At 37.2% G+C, this 13,289-nt stretch overlaps 1 protein-coding gene across 11 annotated transcripts in view; it reads right to left on the bottom strand.

Annotated features, from left to right (window-relative positions):
- LOC106081501 (protein hu-li tai shao) overlaps nucleotides 1-13,289 on the bottom strand; it is a 102,865-nt gene that overhangs the window by 13,313 nt on the left and 76,263 nt on the right. For 7 of the 11 annotated variants that reach the window (XM_013243501.2, XM_013243499.2, XM_013243500.2 and 4 more), the window contains one exon: nucleotides 7,122-7,190. The exons of 2 other annotated variants lie outside the window; for them this stretch is intronic. In XM_013243501.2, the coding sequence (XP_013098955.1) occupies nucleotides 7,122-7,190 (69 nt within the window). Of the gene's footprint in view, nucleotides 1-7,121; nucleotides 7,191-11,998; nucleotides 12,423-13,289 lie in introns of those variants that run through there. 2 more of the 11 variants (XR_001220376.2, XR_001220375.2) reach the window with 2 other exon arrangements.

Genomic DNA, 13,289 nt, shown 5'->3' on the forward strand with positions numbered 1-13,289 from the left:
TATCCACATTCACATTTTGAGATTCGTCTGGTTCCTTAAAAACATACGGGAATTCATAATCCTCCTGTGCCTTAAGGTTTTCAATAACTTCCGCTTCTTTGTGATTTTTTTGAATATGTTTTGAAACTAAAGCTTCATTGTCATCTCTCGTTTTTCTAACTTCCATTAGTCTGAAATCATTATCATCAATAAGCAGATTAACCTCCCCATCAACCCCAAGCATAAAATTATCAACAGTAAAATCTTTAGGGCTATTTGAGTGAAAAAAGTGCTGTCCACTATCTTTTTCATACAGCTTAGACTCTGGCAAGCTAGTTGAACTTCTTTCATTTGCCATATTCTGCTGGGAGTTATTCAAAATACTAGTAGTTCCAAAACTACGATATAGTAGATGTTCTTGAGAGGAATTCGTTTCATTAACATTAAATGTATGTTTCGATGACGAGGAGCTACTATCATCATTTTTCGAGTCTTCTGCTTTTTGGGCATTAGAAGGTGTATGCATAAATACATAACTACGACCCGAAAATACTTCTTCATTTGAGTCGCCAGTACTTGCATTGCTATGCTGCGTTGCTGTAGCATTTTGAGTTTCATCCATGGCCGACTCTGTATCGCTATGGGCTGTTTCGTCAATAGACTTTTCTCGATTCTCAAAGTACCTAATGTGGTCTTCCCATATTTCTTGAAACTCCAATTTACGTCTGGTTCGCTCCTCACGATTCATTAGGAAACGTTGATTGAGACTGCAAGAATTATTACCAAATGAAGTTGTTACAGCAGTATGGTTGTGAGATGAATCAATCATATCATTGTTTTGACTGTCCGTGAGGTTTGGCATGGCTCTGGCCATTAAAGAACTAGCTTCCTCTGGTTTCGCTGCTGTCTCTGTATATCTATTTTCCTGCAACCAGTTGTTAAAGTCCATAATTTCTATTATGGACACATGGTGGAGATCGTCCTGCTTGCTGCCTTGATTATTATTAACGTCGTGAGCATTTGCAATTTGCAAATCATTGTTAAACTGATTGCTCAAATCCATATCTGAAACTTCTTTTAGCTTTTCTTGTGCTGGTGTGGGGGTATTCCCGCCTTCTTCCTCTTCTGTCATATTCTCCAAACTTTGGTAGATACTAGTGGTCGTACAGGCAGTGTTGCTAACACTGTTAGACACCTCCGAATAATTCATTCGTGCAATTTTATCGAAAAATGTAGAATTTGTAATGGTGGAAGATAGAATGCTGTGGAAGTGATCCTCCGAGCTATCTCTTTCATCCACCTCAATCAAAGGTTCCAATTGACAAGTAAATATGGAGGCGGCAGGTTCATTGAAGCCTTTGGTGCTAATTTCATCATTGTTGGAACCTGTACTGCTGTCAGTGTTTTGATAATATTCGGATATAGGGCCTCGTACCTCATCTGTACATGTTGATCTTTTATTGAAACAATGCTTTCCATCATGTTGATGGTAATCACTTAGATTACGCAGCCTCATGCGATACTGCATTAATTCTGGTTTATAGCGTACAATTTGCTCAAAACAATGTTCACATAGATCCACATAACGCGATGAAGAGAATATCTCTTCGTATGACACGGAACGTCTTAAGGGTTTAAATCTCTTGCAGTCAGCTGGTACTATATGTTTGTGATCAGGTTGAGGATGGCGCTGCGGAGAATTAAAACCAAAATGTGATAGTGTTCGATAAGGACTGCGAGATTTTCTTTCAATATCACCATGTTTGAAATGAGGGTGCTGAGATAAGCGATCTCTGCCCTTATGTGGAGTAGTGCAAGGACTACAGCTGTTTCGTATGGGAATGTTCCAAATTAAATCAAGGGTACTGCGAGCTCCTACATAATGTTCCTGTAGATTAGTTGGTTTCTCCAAAGATTCTAAAATTTGACCACACAAATGGGGAGTACAACATTCAGAGGATTTTAAAAATTTTCTCTTCATGAGAACCTTTAAGGGTTTCTCTATACACTCAGTAACATTATTGGCATAGTCGTACATAGGAGCTGTAATAGATTCTAATACACTCATATTAAGGGATCTTTTGCAAAAAGGACCTGTGTAATAAGCTAAAGAGTCTGAATTTACTTGGTTATTGTCTAAAAAATTGTCATTACCACTCGCATGTACAGAAATAAATTCAGTCTTTTCGATATTGTCATTAGTTTTTCTTTGGTCATTTGATGGTAGTTTACAAGGTTGTCTATTTGGTATGGGAGTCAAAGTGTGGAGATGAACTTTTCGTTTTTGTCTTTGAAACAAAGTATCAGATTCAAGTTCTTCAATTAAAACAATTTGAGGTTTGTTATTAATGGAATAATTTGTGGGGTGATTGACGGTGCTGATGGTGGTGGTGGTGGTGTTGGTGCTACAATCACTATGCTCATCCAGATGATTTTGAGGTATTGTATCATTGTCATCATCATGGCTTTTCTTTCTTGTTTGAGTTGGTGAAGTTAATGCTATGCTTTGACTTGCTGTTAAATCTATGGTTTCTTGACAATATAACTGATCTTGAGTTATTGTATTATTTGAAAATAAAACATCTATAAAATGAGAGATTAGATTAGTGTTATTTGTGCTGAAGGTTTAGGAGACAGAGAGAGAGTGGAAGTTTTGTATGTTTCCTAACAAATTGACTATAAGATATAATATATGATACTTTTTCATGTTTTTGTTTATATAGTGACAGTAAACTATTCAAGATGATATTAGAGCAGATTTAGATGGAGTATAATAAAATATAATTGCGAAAGTGCTATGCTCGTAACAAAAAGCAAGTGTAAATGCTAATTTGTCCATGAACATTCTATACAGGAATAGGAGTATTGTCCGATACAAGTTTAAACTCAATGATAGGGGACCTATCATGCAACACCTCTGGAGAGAAGTTTAAACATGGCAAAAAACCTCAAAATGGCGCCTGCATTAGGATCACCACCCGATTTTTTTTATGTTCTTAAGAGAGAAGTTTTTATATAAGTGGCATACCATTTTTTTCAAATGGCATAGTTCCTCACAAATATCGCCAGCATTAAGAGGGTATTACCAAAGCTGAAAGTTTTTTTTCGGATGTTCTCGCAAGAATTCGAACTCCAGTGTTCTGCGTCTTAGGCGGACATAAAAAACAAGTAGAAAATCATTCAGTTCACTCCAGGGCGAATTTTTTTTAAATGGATCAAATTTGACGACAAGTGCTTTGAATAACTTTGAGGTGACGAAGTTCAAGATCAATAATGTTATTGCGTTATATTTGTCTGAAAATCACAATTGGCTATTGTTGGCGAACTACAACACCGCAAAGTGAACAAAGGGAGGTCATGAAGTCAAAGAAATCCACGAAGTAATGGCAATCAAATGGCTAAAGATCTGAAAATATCCCGTGAAAGAATGAAAATATCCGTATATTAAAAAACGAGCTCAAGGTAAAGTCCTACAAGTCCTACGAGTTTATTTAACCGAGCGTTTATTTAAAAGAATTTGAGCCTTTGAACGGTCATCCGAAGTAATTTTCCATCACAAGTTATGTTATGGGCAGCCGTGAACGCTAATGGCCGCTCTCCAATCGTTTTCATTGAACCTGGCGTCAAAGTTAATGCGACTTATAATCGGGAAAACATTTTGGTTGCTGCCCTGGAGCCGTGGGCACGCAAACATTTCGGTCGTCGACACCGTAACATAAAGCACGTGTAAACCAAGAAGGGCTAAAATAATCAGGTTCCGTCCTTTATTTCGTCTACACAGTGGGTGTGTAAATCGTCACACTACAATCCGACGTAGTTTTCTATTTGGTCTATTGGAATGTAAGGACTAAAAAGCCTTTGTATGGGATTAGATCAAAATATCGACAAATTACATTTATGCAGCTTTCAACTTTTTTTCGACGAACTCAGAGCATGTCATATCGAGCAAAGGGAATTTATTCTGATACTTAAATTACTTCCACACATTTTTGTTATTTAAATAAAATGTCGCCAGCATTTTGCGGAAATTTTTTTCTGATGTTCTTGCCAGGATTTGAACACAGGTGTTCAGCATTATTAATATCTGGTTTACGTTGGCCTCCAATATATACTTTCTAGGGACTCTGACATATTGAGTTACAAAATGAATGGCGAAGTTAGTATTTCCTCCTTCCTATGGTGGAAAGTATTAAAACTGTGTGTGAATTACTTTATCTGTATTTATTTCGAAAGGAGAGTCTCAGTGAGGGTTCAGGTGGCATTGACTCCAACTTAAATACTGAGTGCCAATGATAAATCGAAATGAAAAGGCGAGTTATTGGCGCCTTCAAATAACCAATGGCCAACATAAACATCTGCTCCCAGGTTAGAGACGGCTGAAGGCGAGCGTCAGATCTTAGAGCAAGCGGTTTGCTTGGTATGCTTCCTTGGTCTCAGTAACCCGTAACCGAAAACTATAAGGATTATTCTGAGAAACAAAAGAATAGAAAAAACTGACTCCCCTAACATTGACGACATTCACGACCTGCACCGGATCCGCAAATGGAATGTCCGGACTCTTTATAGAGAAGGTGCAGTAAAAACACTGGCGGATGTGTTAGAGAAGTACAAGACTGACATTACCGCCTTACAGAAAGTGTGATGGATCCGGAAATGGCGCCACAACAACACTAAACGGTGACGGATTATACCATAGCTGCAATGACACAAGTAAGTCATGAATTTGGCTATGGATTTGTGGTAATTTGGAGAATTCTTCAACAGCCTTATTTGCGCCCATGCCCCGACCGAAAACTAGGACGAGCATCCTAAGGATACTTTCTACGCGCACCTAGAGAGAGAATACGATCTCTGTCCCGCCTATGATGTTAAAACCGTTTTGGGAGTTTTTAATGCGAAGATAGGCAAGCCTATGATAGCCTATGATACATTCTAGTCAGACTTTTATTTTGCATACCTATTGAGATATTGAATAGAACCACAGCCTTAAAAGGCCACATTGGATGAAATATATATGGTAGCTAAATCTAAAATTGAACTCATTTTAATTAAATTTTGCACACGTATTGGGACGTTACATAAACCATATATAATGCTAACTTTTGTAAAGATCGGACAAAAGCTGTGGCTTCTACAGCCTTAAAAGGTCTTATCGGATGAAAGATATATATAGAAGCTAAATCTGATCCGATTGTAATGAAATTTTGCACACGTATTAGGATGTCAAATAAAACATCTCATACAAATCCGACCAAAACTGTGGCTTCTACAGCCTTAAAGGCCATATCGGCTGAAAGATATATATGTGAGCTATATCTCAATCTAACCCGATTTTAATAAAATTTTGCACACGTACGTGCTAAATTTTGTAGAGGTCGGATCAAAATTATACCTACTGCAGCCTTAAGAGTCCAAATCGGATGAAAGATATATATGGGACGTATATCTAAATCTGAACTAATTTATTGAAATTTTGCACACATATGAAGACGTCAAATAAAGCATCTCTTCCCAAAGTCACAGTTTGGTGCAGTTTATAGGCTGGTGCCATCATTGGACCGTACTTCTTCAAATATGATGCGAATCGTAAAGTAACTGTGAATGGTGAGCGCTACCGTGAGATGATATCCAACTTTTTTCTCCAAAATGCAAGAGCTTGACTTGCATGACATGTGGTTTCAACAAGACGGAGCCACATGCCGCATAGCACGCGTAACAATGGACTAATTGAGAGGCAAACTCGGTGAACATTTTATTTCATGTTCGGGACTGGTCAATTGACCGCCTATGTTAAAGCTCATGCCTATACAGACAAGCCCGGTTTGGAAGACAACATTGAAGCATTTATTCGTGAAATTTGGCTCCAGCGAAAGTCTTTTGAAGGCGATCTCTGTGGTACACGCAAACCGGGACGATCAAAAGTCGATACAAAGATCATGTGGTGAAAGACGTCTTGAAATTTGGTGTCAGAGATATAAGAAGGAGCGCAAAAGATCGATGCACTTGTAACGCTATTCTAACTTTGGCTAATGGAGCAATCATCGCCAATTAAAGTAGAACAGTCTCAGACTCGATGAGTTACAAACAGAATGACGTAGTTAGTATTTCCTATTTCCTAAAGGTTATGAACTTCTGCAAAGTATGAATTGTTTGAGTTTCCATGAGAAACTGACTTCTAAACAATTTGTTTAACTTAGGGTGGATTTCTCGTAGAAAAAATAAAGTTCGTGTTAGCAAACTGGAACATTCATTTATTGTGGGGATAAACCTCCTGTTTACATATTTGGTTTTCTCATACACTTTTAATAAGTTTTTTACTCTTTTGCAAATTTTTATTGGCAATTTTATACTGGATAAATACGCGAACACACCGTTATATCATGCAGCAAACGGTTAACGAAACATAGATGTATTTGTCGAGACGATAAGTCGCTAACCGGCAACCATCTGTCTGTTAAAGTTTATCGAATTCAGAAAACCAAATTCGTTTAACCAGAAGAATATCGATGCGATAAATTGCAAACGGAGAATGAGAAACCCGGCACCGTTATATTATGCAGCAATCGGTTAACAAAACACAGATGTATTTATCGAGACGATAAGTCGCTTACCGGCAACCATATGTCGGTTAAGGTTTATCGTTAGGATAGGCATGAATTAAGAAAATCAAAATCGTTTAACCAGAATAATCGATAAATTGTAACCGATGAATGAGACACCTTGCCTTAGACTTATGAGAGTTCTCCAAAATGTTTAAGGTGTTGATAATGAAACGGGAAAAATAAAAAAAAAAACAACTGGTTTCGCCTATATTTAAGGACAACGACTACTGAACGAACATCCTACATTCGAACTGAGCTATAAAAAACAATGTAATGAACAATATATTCAACTTGAATCACTTCATAAATATTGTTTGTATATACAAAGGAGTGGACAAGTCGACAACAACAAGTGCTACCTTAACACCATAATGAATGCAATCAAATAATAGAATACTCGTATTTACAGGTTATTATTTTTTTTTATAAATTAGGTAACAATGGGGCTTGTGAGGGACAATGATTAGAGAGAGAGCGCGCTTGTTATTAGATATTCAGCGTGTCATATAGTATGTCTTTAGGAGTTGTCTAATATATTACCTCGACCTGTTGGTGGCTTACGATTTGTAGACGTATGGGAACGTTCACCATTGATAAAACTTAGAGTTGCTATAATATAGAACCAAGTAGTTGTTTCGTTTTTAAAATTACACATAAACAACAGGAGGAGGAGGGGGAGTAAAAAAGAGAAAAATCATATAAGGGGAAACAAATTAAAAAAAAGAAAAAATTAACTAAAACTTAGATGTAGAATTAAAAGAAAATATATTTAGAAACAATTCTGGTTAATAAATTATAAAAAAAAATGTGAAAGACATTTGGAAAAAATTATATGAAAATATATTAGTCTTAAATGTGCTTTGATACAGTGTTTAGTGGGGTTATAAGTACAAAGAGCAGCTGCAGTTAGAATATGTTGCATTCTAAGCTAAACATTATATTTTGTTTGAATTATATAGCCACCTAATTATATTTGTATAGCCAAAACTTCCATATGCATATGATACACATATGTATGTATGAATTATTAAATCTTATATACAAGAAGAGACGTTTTGTAATATCACTTGATATCTAAAAACTAAACATACAAAATATCTTTTTTGGTACAAAAAGTACAAGCTCTTGTTCACACATATATAAATATGAAGCTAACCGCAGAAAAAAATGAAAAAAAAAAAACATTTAAAAATCATATTAAAAATATTGAACTTTTGTTGCTGTTAAATTTGTCAATTAATTTAAAAAAAAAAGGTGCGCTAAGTTCGACCAGACCGAACCCTTTGTATCATCCAACATGGATTTCAAGTTCTTCGTCCAATTTTGCAATAGTTTTAGACTTGCACATTCAAGCTGAGAAGCTGTATAGCGTTTTAGATCGTTTTAGAGGGATATAACAGAACTCATTATGCAAAATATCAGCTAAATCAAATTGGTATTACACACTCTAGGTAGATAATAGGGCTATTCGGGCAATAATTGGAGTGGTTTTGGGATTCATAATATTGTAGAAGTCATTTTGTCGAATCTCAGTTAAATCGCATAGAAATTTAGATTCCTTAGGAACTCAAGAAGTTAAGTCGGCAGATCGGTTTATATGGGAACTACCAATATCAGTTTATGGGCCTATTCGAACAATACTTGGCATGAACGTTGGAAGTTATAAAAGAAGTCATCGTGCTTACTTTCTTTCAAATCGGATAACCATTGGGTTCTTTACTGGCTCAAAAAAACCCAATCGAACGGCGTGCCGCAGTGCTAAACCTTTTTTGGTCTGGGACTCAACAGAGCCCAATGCCCTTCCCCATGGTCCAAAGAATCTCTTAACCAGCCTCGAGTTCACTCCCGCTGCCAGAGCGTTCAACGACGAATGTCTGTACATGTATATCGTAACAGTTCCATCGACTAGCCCTTCTTGCATTATTAAACTCTTCAAAGCCTTCAGGACCACGAAGATTTCCGCCTGAAAGATGATACACCCATCAAGTGATTCCCTAATCCCAGGGAACTTCATTAAGACTCCCGAACTGTTGCCCTCATCCACCTTAGAACGATTCCTGTATACATAAGGGCCTGGGTAAGGCGGGATACCCTCAGCGTAGAAATTTCTTTCCGGAAAGACGACAGCCAGCCTATCAAGAAGGAAGTCTAGAGAAATGTCCACACTTCAAGATCCACCAGGTTTCTGACCCTCTCAGTCTAAGGGCGGTCTTCAATGCCGCACGTCCAAAATAACTGTGAACAAGGAAGAGCGTGCTAAGTTCGGCCGGGCCGAATCTTATATATCCTTCACCATGGATCGGCAAACGGGCAAACAAAGAATAATGATTAAGAACTGTTATGCTATTGGAGCTATATCAAGTCATAGTCCGATTCGGAACATAAATGTATTGAATCCTGAACATTGTAGGAGTCATTGCGTACTATTTCCGTCCATTCGAATAAGAATTGCGCCTTGTAGCGGCTCAAGAAGTAAAATCGGGAGGTTGTTTTATATAGGAGTTGTATCAAGCTATATATCGATTCAGGCCATATATAACACGTATGTTGAAGGCCACGGGAGAAGCCGTTGTACAAAATTTCTTCTAAATCGGATGAAAATTTCGCCCTCTAGAGGCTCAAGAAGTCGAGATCCCAGATTGGTCTATATGGCAGTTATATCAGGTTATGAATCGATTTGGCTCATTTACAATCCCTGCATGTCCGCCTATGACGCTGAACGCCTGGTTTCGAATACTTGGCAAGAACATCAGAAAAAATTTTCAGCGATGGTTATCCCCTCCTAAAGCTGGCGACATTCATAAAGTATTTTGCCATGTAAAGACTTCTCCCCAAAGAGGTTGTTGTTGTTGTAGCCACATTTGCATGTGGAGGTGGCGAACCTCGTCAGGCTCTCATAGGTGAGCAGGCTCGTTCCGGTCTTTACGACCGATGGCCATTGGTTATTTAAAGGCGCCAATAACTCGTCTTGTCATCATCATAGCATCATAGCATCATAGGCACTCAGTATTTAAGCAAGAGCGGGTGCCACCCGACCTCTCACTGGGACTCTCCAATCGATACCGTTGTTTGCCCGAGACTGAAGTTGCAGCTACAACGTATGGAGCATTCCACTATCCGCAACCTGTGGACGCGCCCGGTAGCTCTCAGCTAAGCTTCTCGTGAAAACGAAAAACACCACACAGATTGGAGCTTAAAGTTCCAGCCTGTGTAATGCTCATAGTTATCCCGTGCGGGCCCCAAAGTGGTATTGCTCTGCGGCACGCCGTTCGGACTCGGCTATAGAAAGGAGGTCCCTTATCATTGAGCTTTAACTTGAATCGGACAGCACTCAGTGATATTAGAGAAGTTTGCCCCAGTTCCTTAATGGAATGTTCGTGGCCAAAATTGGCAATATCAATGCACAGACCGAATAAACCAAATTGAATAAAGTCAATTGGAAGTCATAAGAGAAATCATTTACAAAATGTTAGCCCAATCGGGTAAAAAATACACCCTTTATAGGCGCAATGTATCTTATAGGATACATTCATTGCAAAGAACGAAACGAAGCGATTTCAAAAAAGAATCGACTTAGCCGAATCAATAACACTAAAATCATCATACATTGTGTTCTTTTCTTTCTTCGAATATTTTTCGTCCAACAGAATTGAACGATGAATCATAAAACTTCTTTCCAAAGGGGTGTCGCACTGCGGCACGCCGTTCGAACTCGGCTATAAAAAGGAGGCCCCTTATCATTGAGCTTAAACTTGAATCGGACTGCACTCATTGATATGTGAGAAGTTTGCCCCTGTTCCTTAATGGAATATTCATGGGCAAAATTTGCATTTGCATCATCAAAAATGGTAATTTATACGACGCCGCTTTGAAAATTTCAATGGGCTCAGCCGACGAGCCGGCGCCAATGATCATGATTTTGGGCATGCCGACGGCGCCGAAGAAAAGCCTCGGATTTGTTCTCTGATTCAGTGTACGATGGCTTATTTTTGTTAAATTTTCAATAAATTTAACTTTGCCGATAGTATCGATAGGAAAAATATCAATCGATATTTAGACAAAAATGACCATAGTTGAAAACCAGAGAGCTGCTACGAGTATGATTGTGTAGGCTTGTGCTGTCTGTCATTCAAAAACGAATTGTTTGATTCATCATCATCCCCTAAGCTTCTAACTCCTTCCATATGAGTTGTGACAAGAGCAAAGCGCATTCAGTTCAGTTTCTGGCCAAGATTCACACTCAAATTTAGCGGTCATCACGAGATTCACTTTTAGTATCCTGACCAGGGATGTCAACTTAGTGTTTTTCGCGCTAGATTTGGAGTTTTTTGAGTAACACAAAACGCGAAAAGGTAACACCTAGTGACAAACGAAAAAATACACTAAGTGGGCTCTCTTTGCATGCCTTTTTAGTGCATTTTACCCTATGTTAATTTGTTTTTTTTTTTTTTTAAATCAAAATCACAATTTTGCTGTTGTTTTTTCCCCCGAGGAACCGAATACTAGTTATTGATTTTATTCTCATAAAAATTCCATTAAGGGACAGGATATACTTTTTTTCATATCAGATTGCAGTCCGATTAATATTTAAGATAGGTTAGGGACCAATTTTTTTTAAGTTTTTAGATGGCCATCTTTTATGAAGGGATAACCAACTCGGAATATTTTTTTTATGTTCGAGTACCCAGGGGTTTTGATGAGTCAACCAAATCGACAAATGTGGCGATTGAAGGGAAAACCTTCTACGCGATGTATTTTGTATTTTGACAAAATGCCTAGCATTAAACCGTCGAAATTGTAATCCTTTCGACTGGCAGACGGACGGACATATCTTACAATATCATGCCTACCAAGAATGTATTTTATAGGTTCTTGGGGTAGGGGTATAAATGGTTATAACTGTTTTCAAATAGATATTAATGAATTAGGTTAGGTCATACCTTATAATTGACAAATTTCCAGCAACAAAATACCATGTCCATGGCACATTGGATTTAGATTTTTTTTGTTACAAATCAACATTAAAAACAAACATGGGAGATGGGAAAGTGGATATTTTTCCAAAAACAAAGTGACCATTTACTTGTAGGTCAATGGATATATGATATCGAGTGAGGTAGGTAGTAGTGGTTGTGACCGAGGAATTCTTTATATATAGGAAGGAAGGAAGGATTAATTGATTGATTTGCTTGCATTATGACTTGATAACTGAACTAAATGCTGCATTTATTGAAAATAAAATAATTGACATAAAAATGACAACTAACGAAACGAAATGTTTTTTTTTTTTAATGTATTTATAATTGGATTGATTTGTGTAGTGGTAGTGGTGGTTGTGGTGGCGGCGAAGGCGCTTTATTGTTTGCAACTACACACTATAAATGATGTTTGCAGTTGTTGTGCCAAAAGAAACTCACCTCACTGACATATTTTGTTGGTTGATTAAAATGAAAAACTATTTGGGGAATTTCAAATGACAACACGACGCTGTAGTAGGCACGTCTGACTGACTGACTGACTGACTATTCGTTGTGGTTTGAATGTAATTACATTTGTTTCGTTGGTAGAAAATTTGTTGTTCTTGTTCTAGATTTTAGTTCATTTTTTTCTCCTAAATAGTACATATCTAAATTTATGCTTCAGACTTTGTGGTGGGGTTGACAAAGAGGGGTATGTTGTTTTGTGTTAATATATAAGTGTATATTAATGTGTTTGTAACATCTAGTGTGTGTATATTTTGTTTCCAATTTTTTGAAAATTGTTTTTACTACGAAAAAACAGAAGTATTAATTGATCAATTTCGTAGGTGGTTACCAATTCACTTTTTCTTTTTGGGGCGGGCTAAAATTTTGAAACACAAAATATTGGATGTTGGAAGGAAAATACAAAAAACGAAAATGAATTTTCTATGAGTTAGAAAATTTTGTATCAGCTCGTGTTTTTGTTTAACATTTTTTCAAAAACAAACAAAAAAAAAACTATAAATTATTTCGACAGTTATTTACAGAAAAACAAAAGAATTTTTGAAAATAAGAAGACTATAGAAAAATTTATCAAAAAAAAAAGAAAGAAATCATTTACACATGTATATACTTCGGGAAAAAGTATCGAAGGGCCGATTTACATACGTGAACGAGCAAAATCGTTCAAAATCTCTCTATTGTGAATTATGTATCTTTTTATTGAACGCGAATTTTTGAATTTTAAGAACGCGGATGTTTAAATCGATAACTTTTATAAAAACTTTGAAATAAAAATGTATATGCAAGTGTATAACTTTCATTAAATACGAGTAGAAATTTCGTTCGATACGAAAGCGCACTCGATCACGTAAGCGGTAATTCGCCCCCAGTTATTGTTATTTTGTAATTAAATTCATTCCATATTTTTTGTTTTATATGTATGCTTTTTCCTCAGCATGATGTATAGGTCGGAGAACACACGATAACTCCAACCACATAGAGAAATTGAGAATACAAAGTAGAAACAAGGTCCTCAAGTCACTTGATGGCAGTCCTTGGTGTGCTGACAAAGAAACCGTTTTGACCACTTACAAAGCAATTGACCGTTCGGTTGTAAGTTATGCAGCGTCAGAGTGGTCTCGACAGCTATGTGACACACAGTGGAATAATATTCAGATCTGTTAAAATGACGCTCTTCGAACTGCGACGGGCTGTCTCCTCTGCTCTCACGTAGACTACCTCCATC

The sequence above is a fragment of the Stomoxys calcitrans genome, chromosome 5, assembly GCF_963082655.1.
Source record: "Stomoxys calcitrans chromosome 5, idStoCalc2.1, whole genome shotgun sequence".
Lineage (NCBI taxonomy): Eukaryota > Metazoa > Arthropoda > Insecta > Diptera > Muscidae > Stomoxys > Stomoxys calcitrans.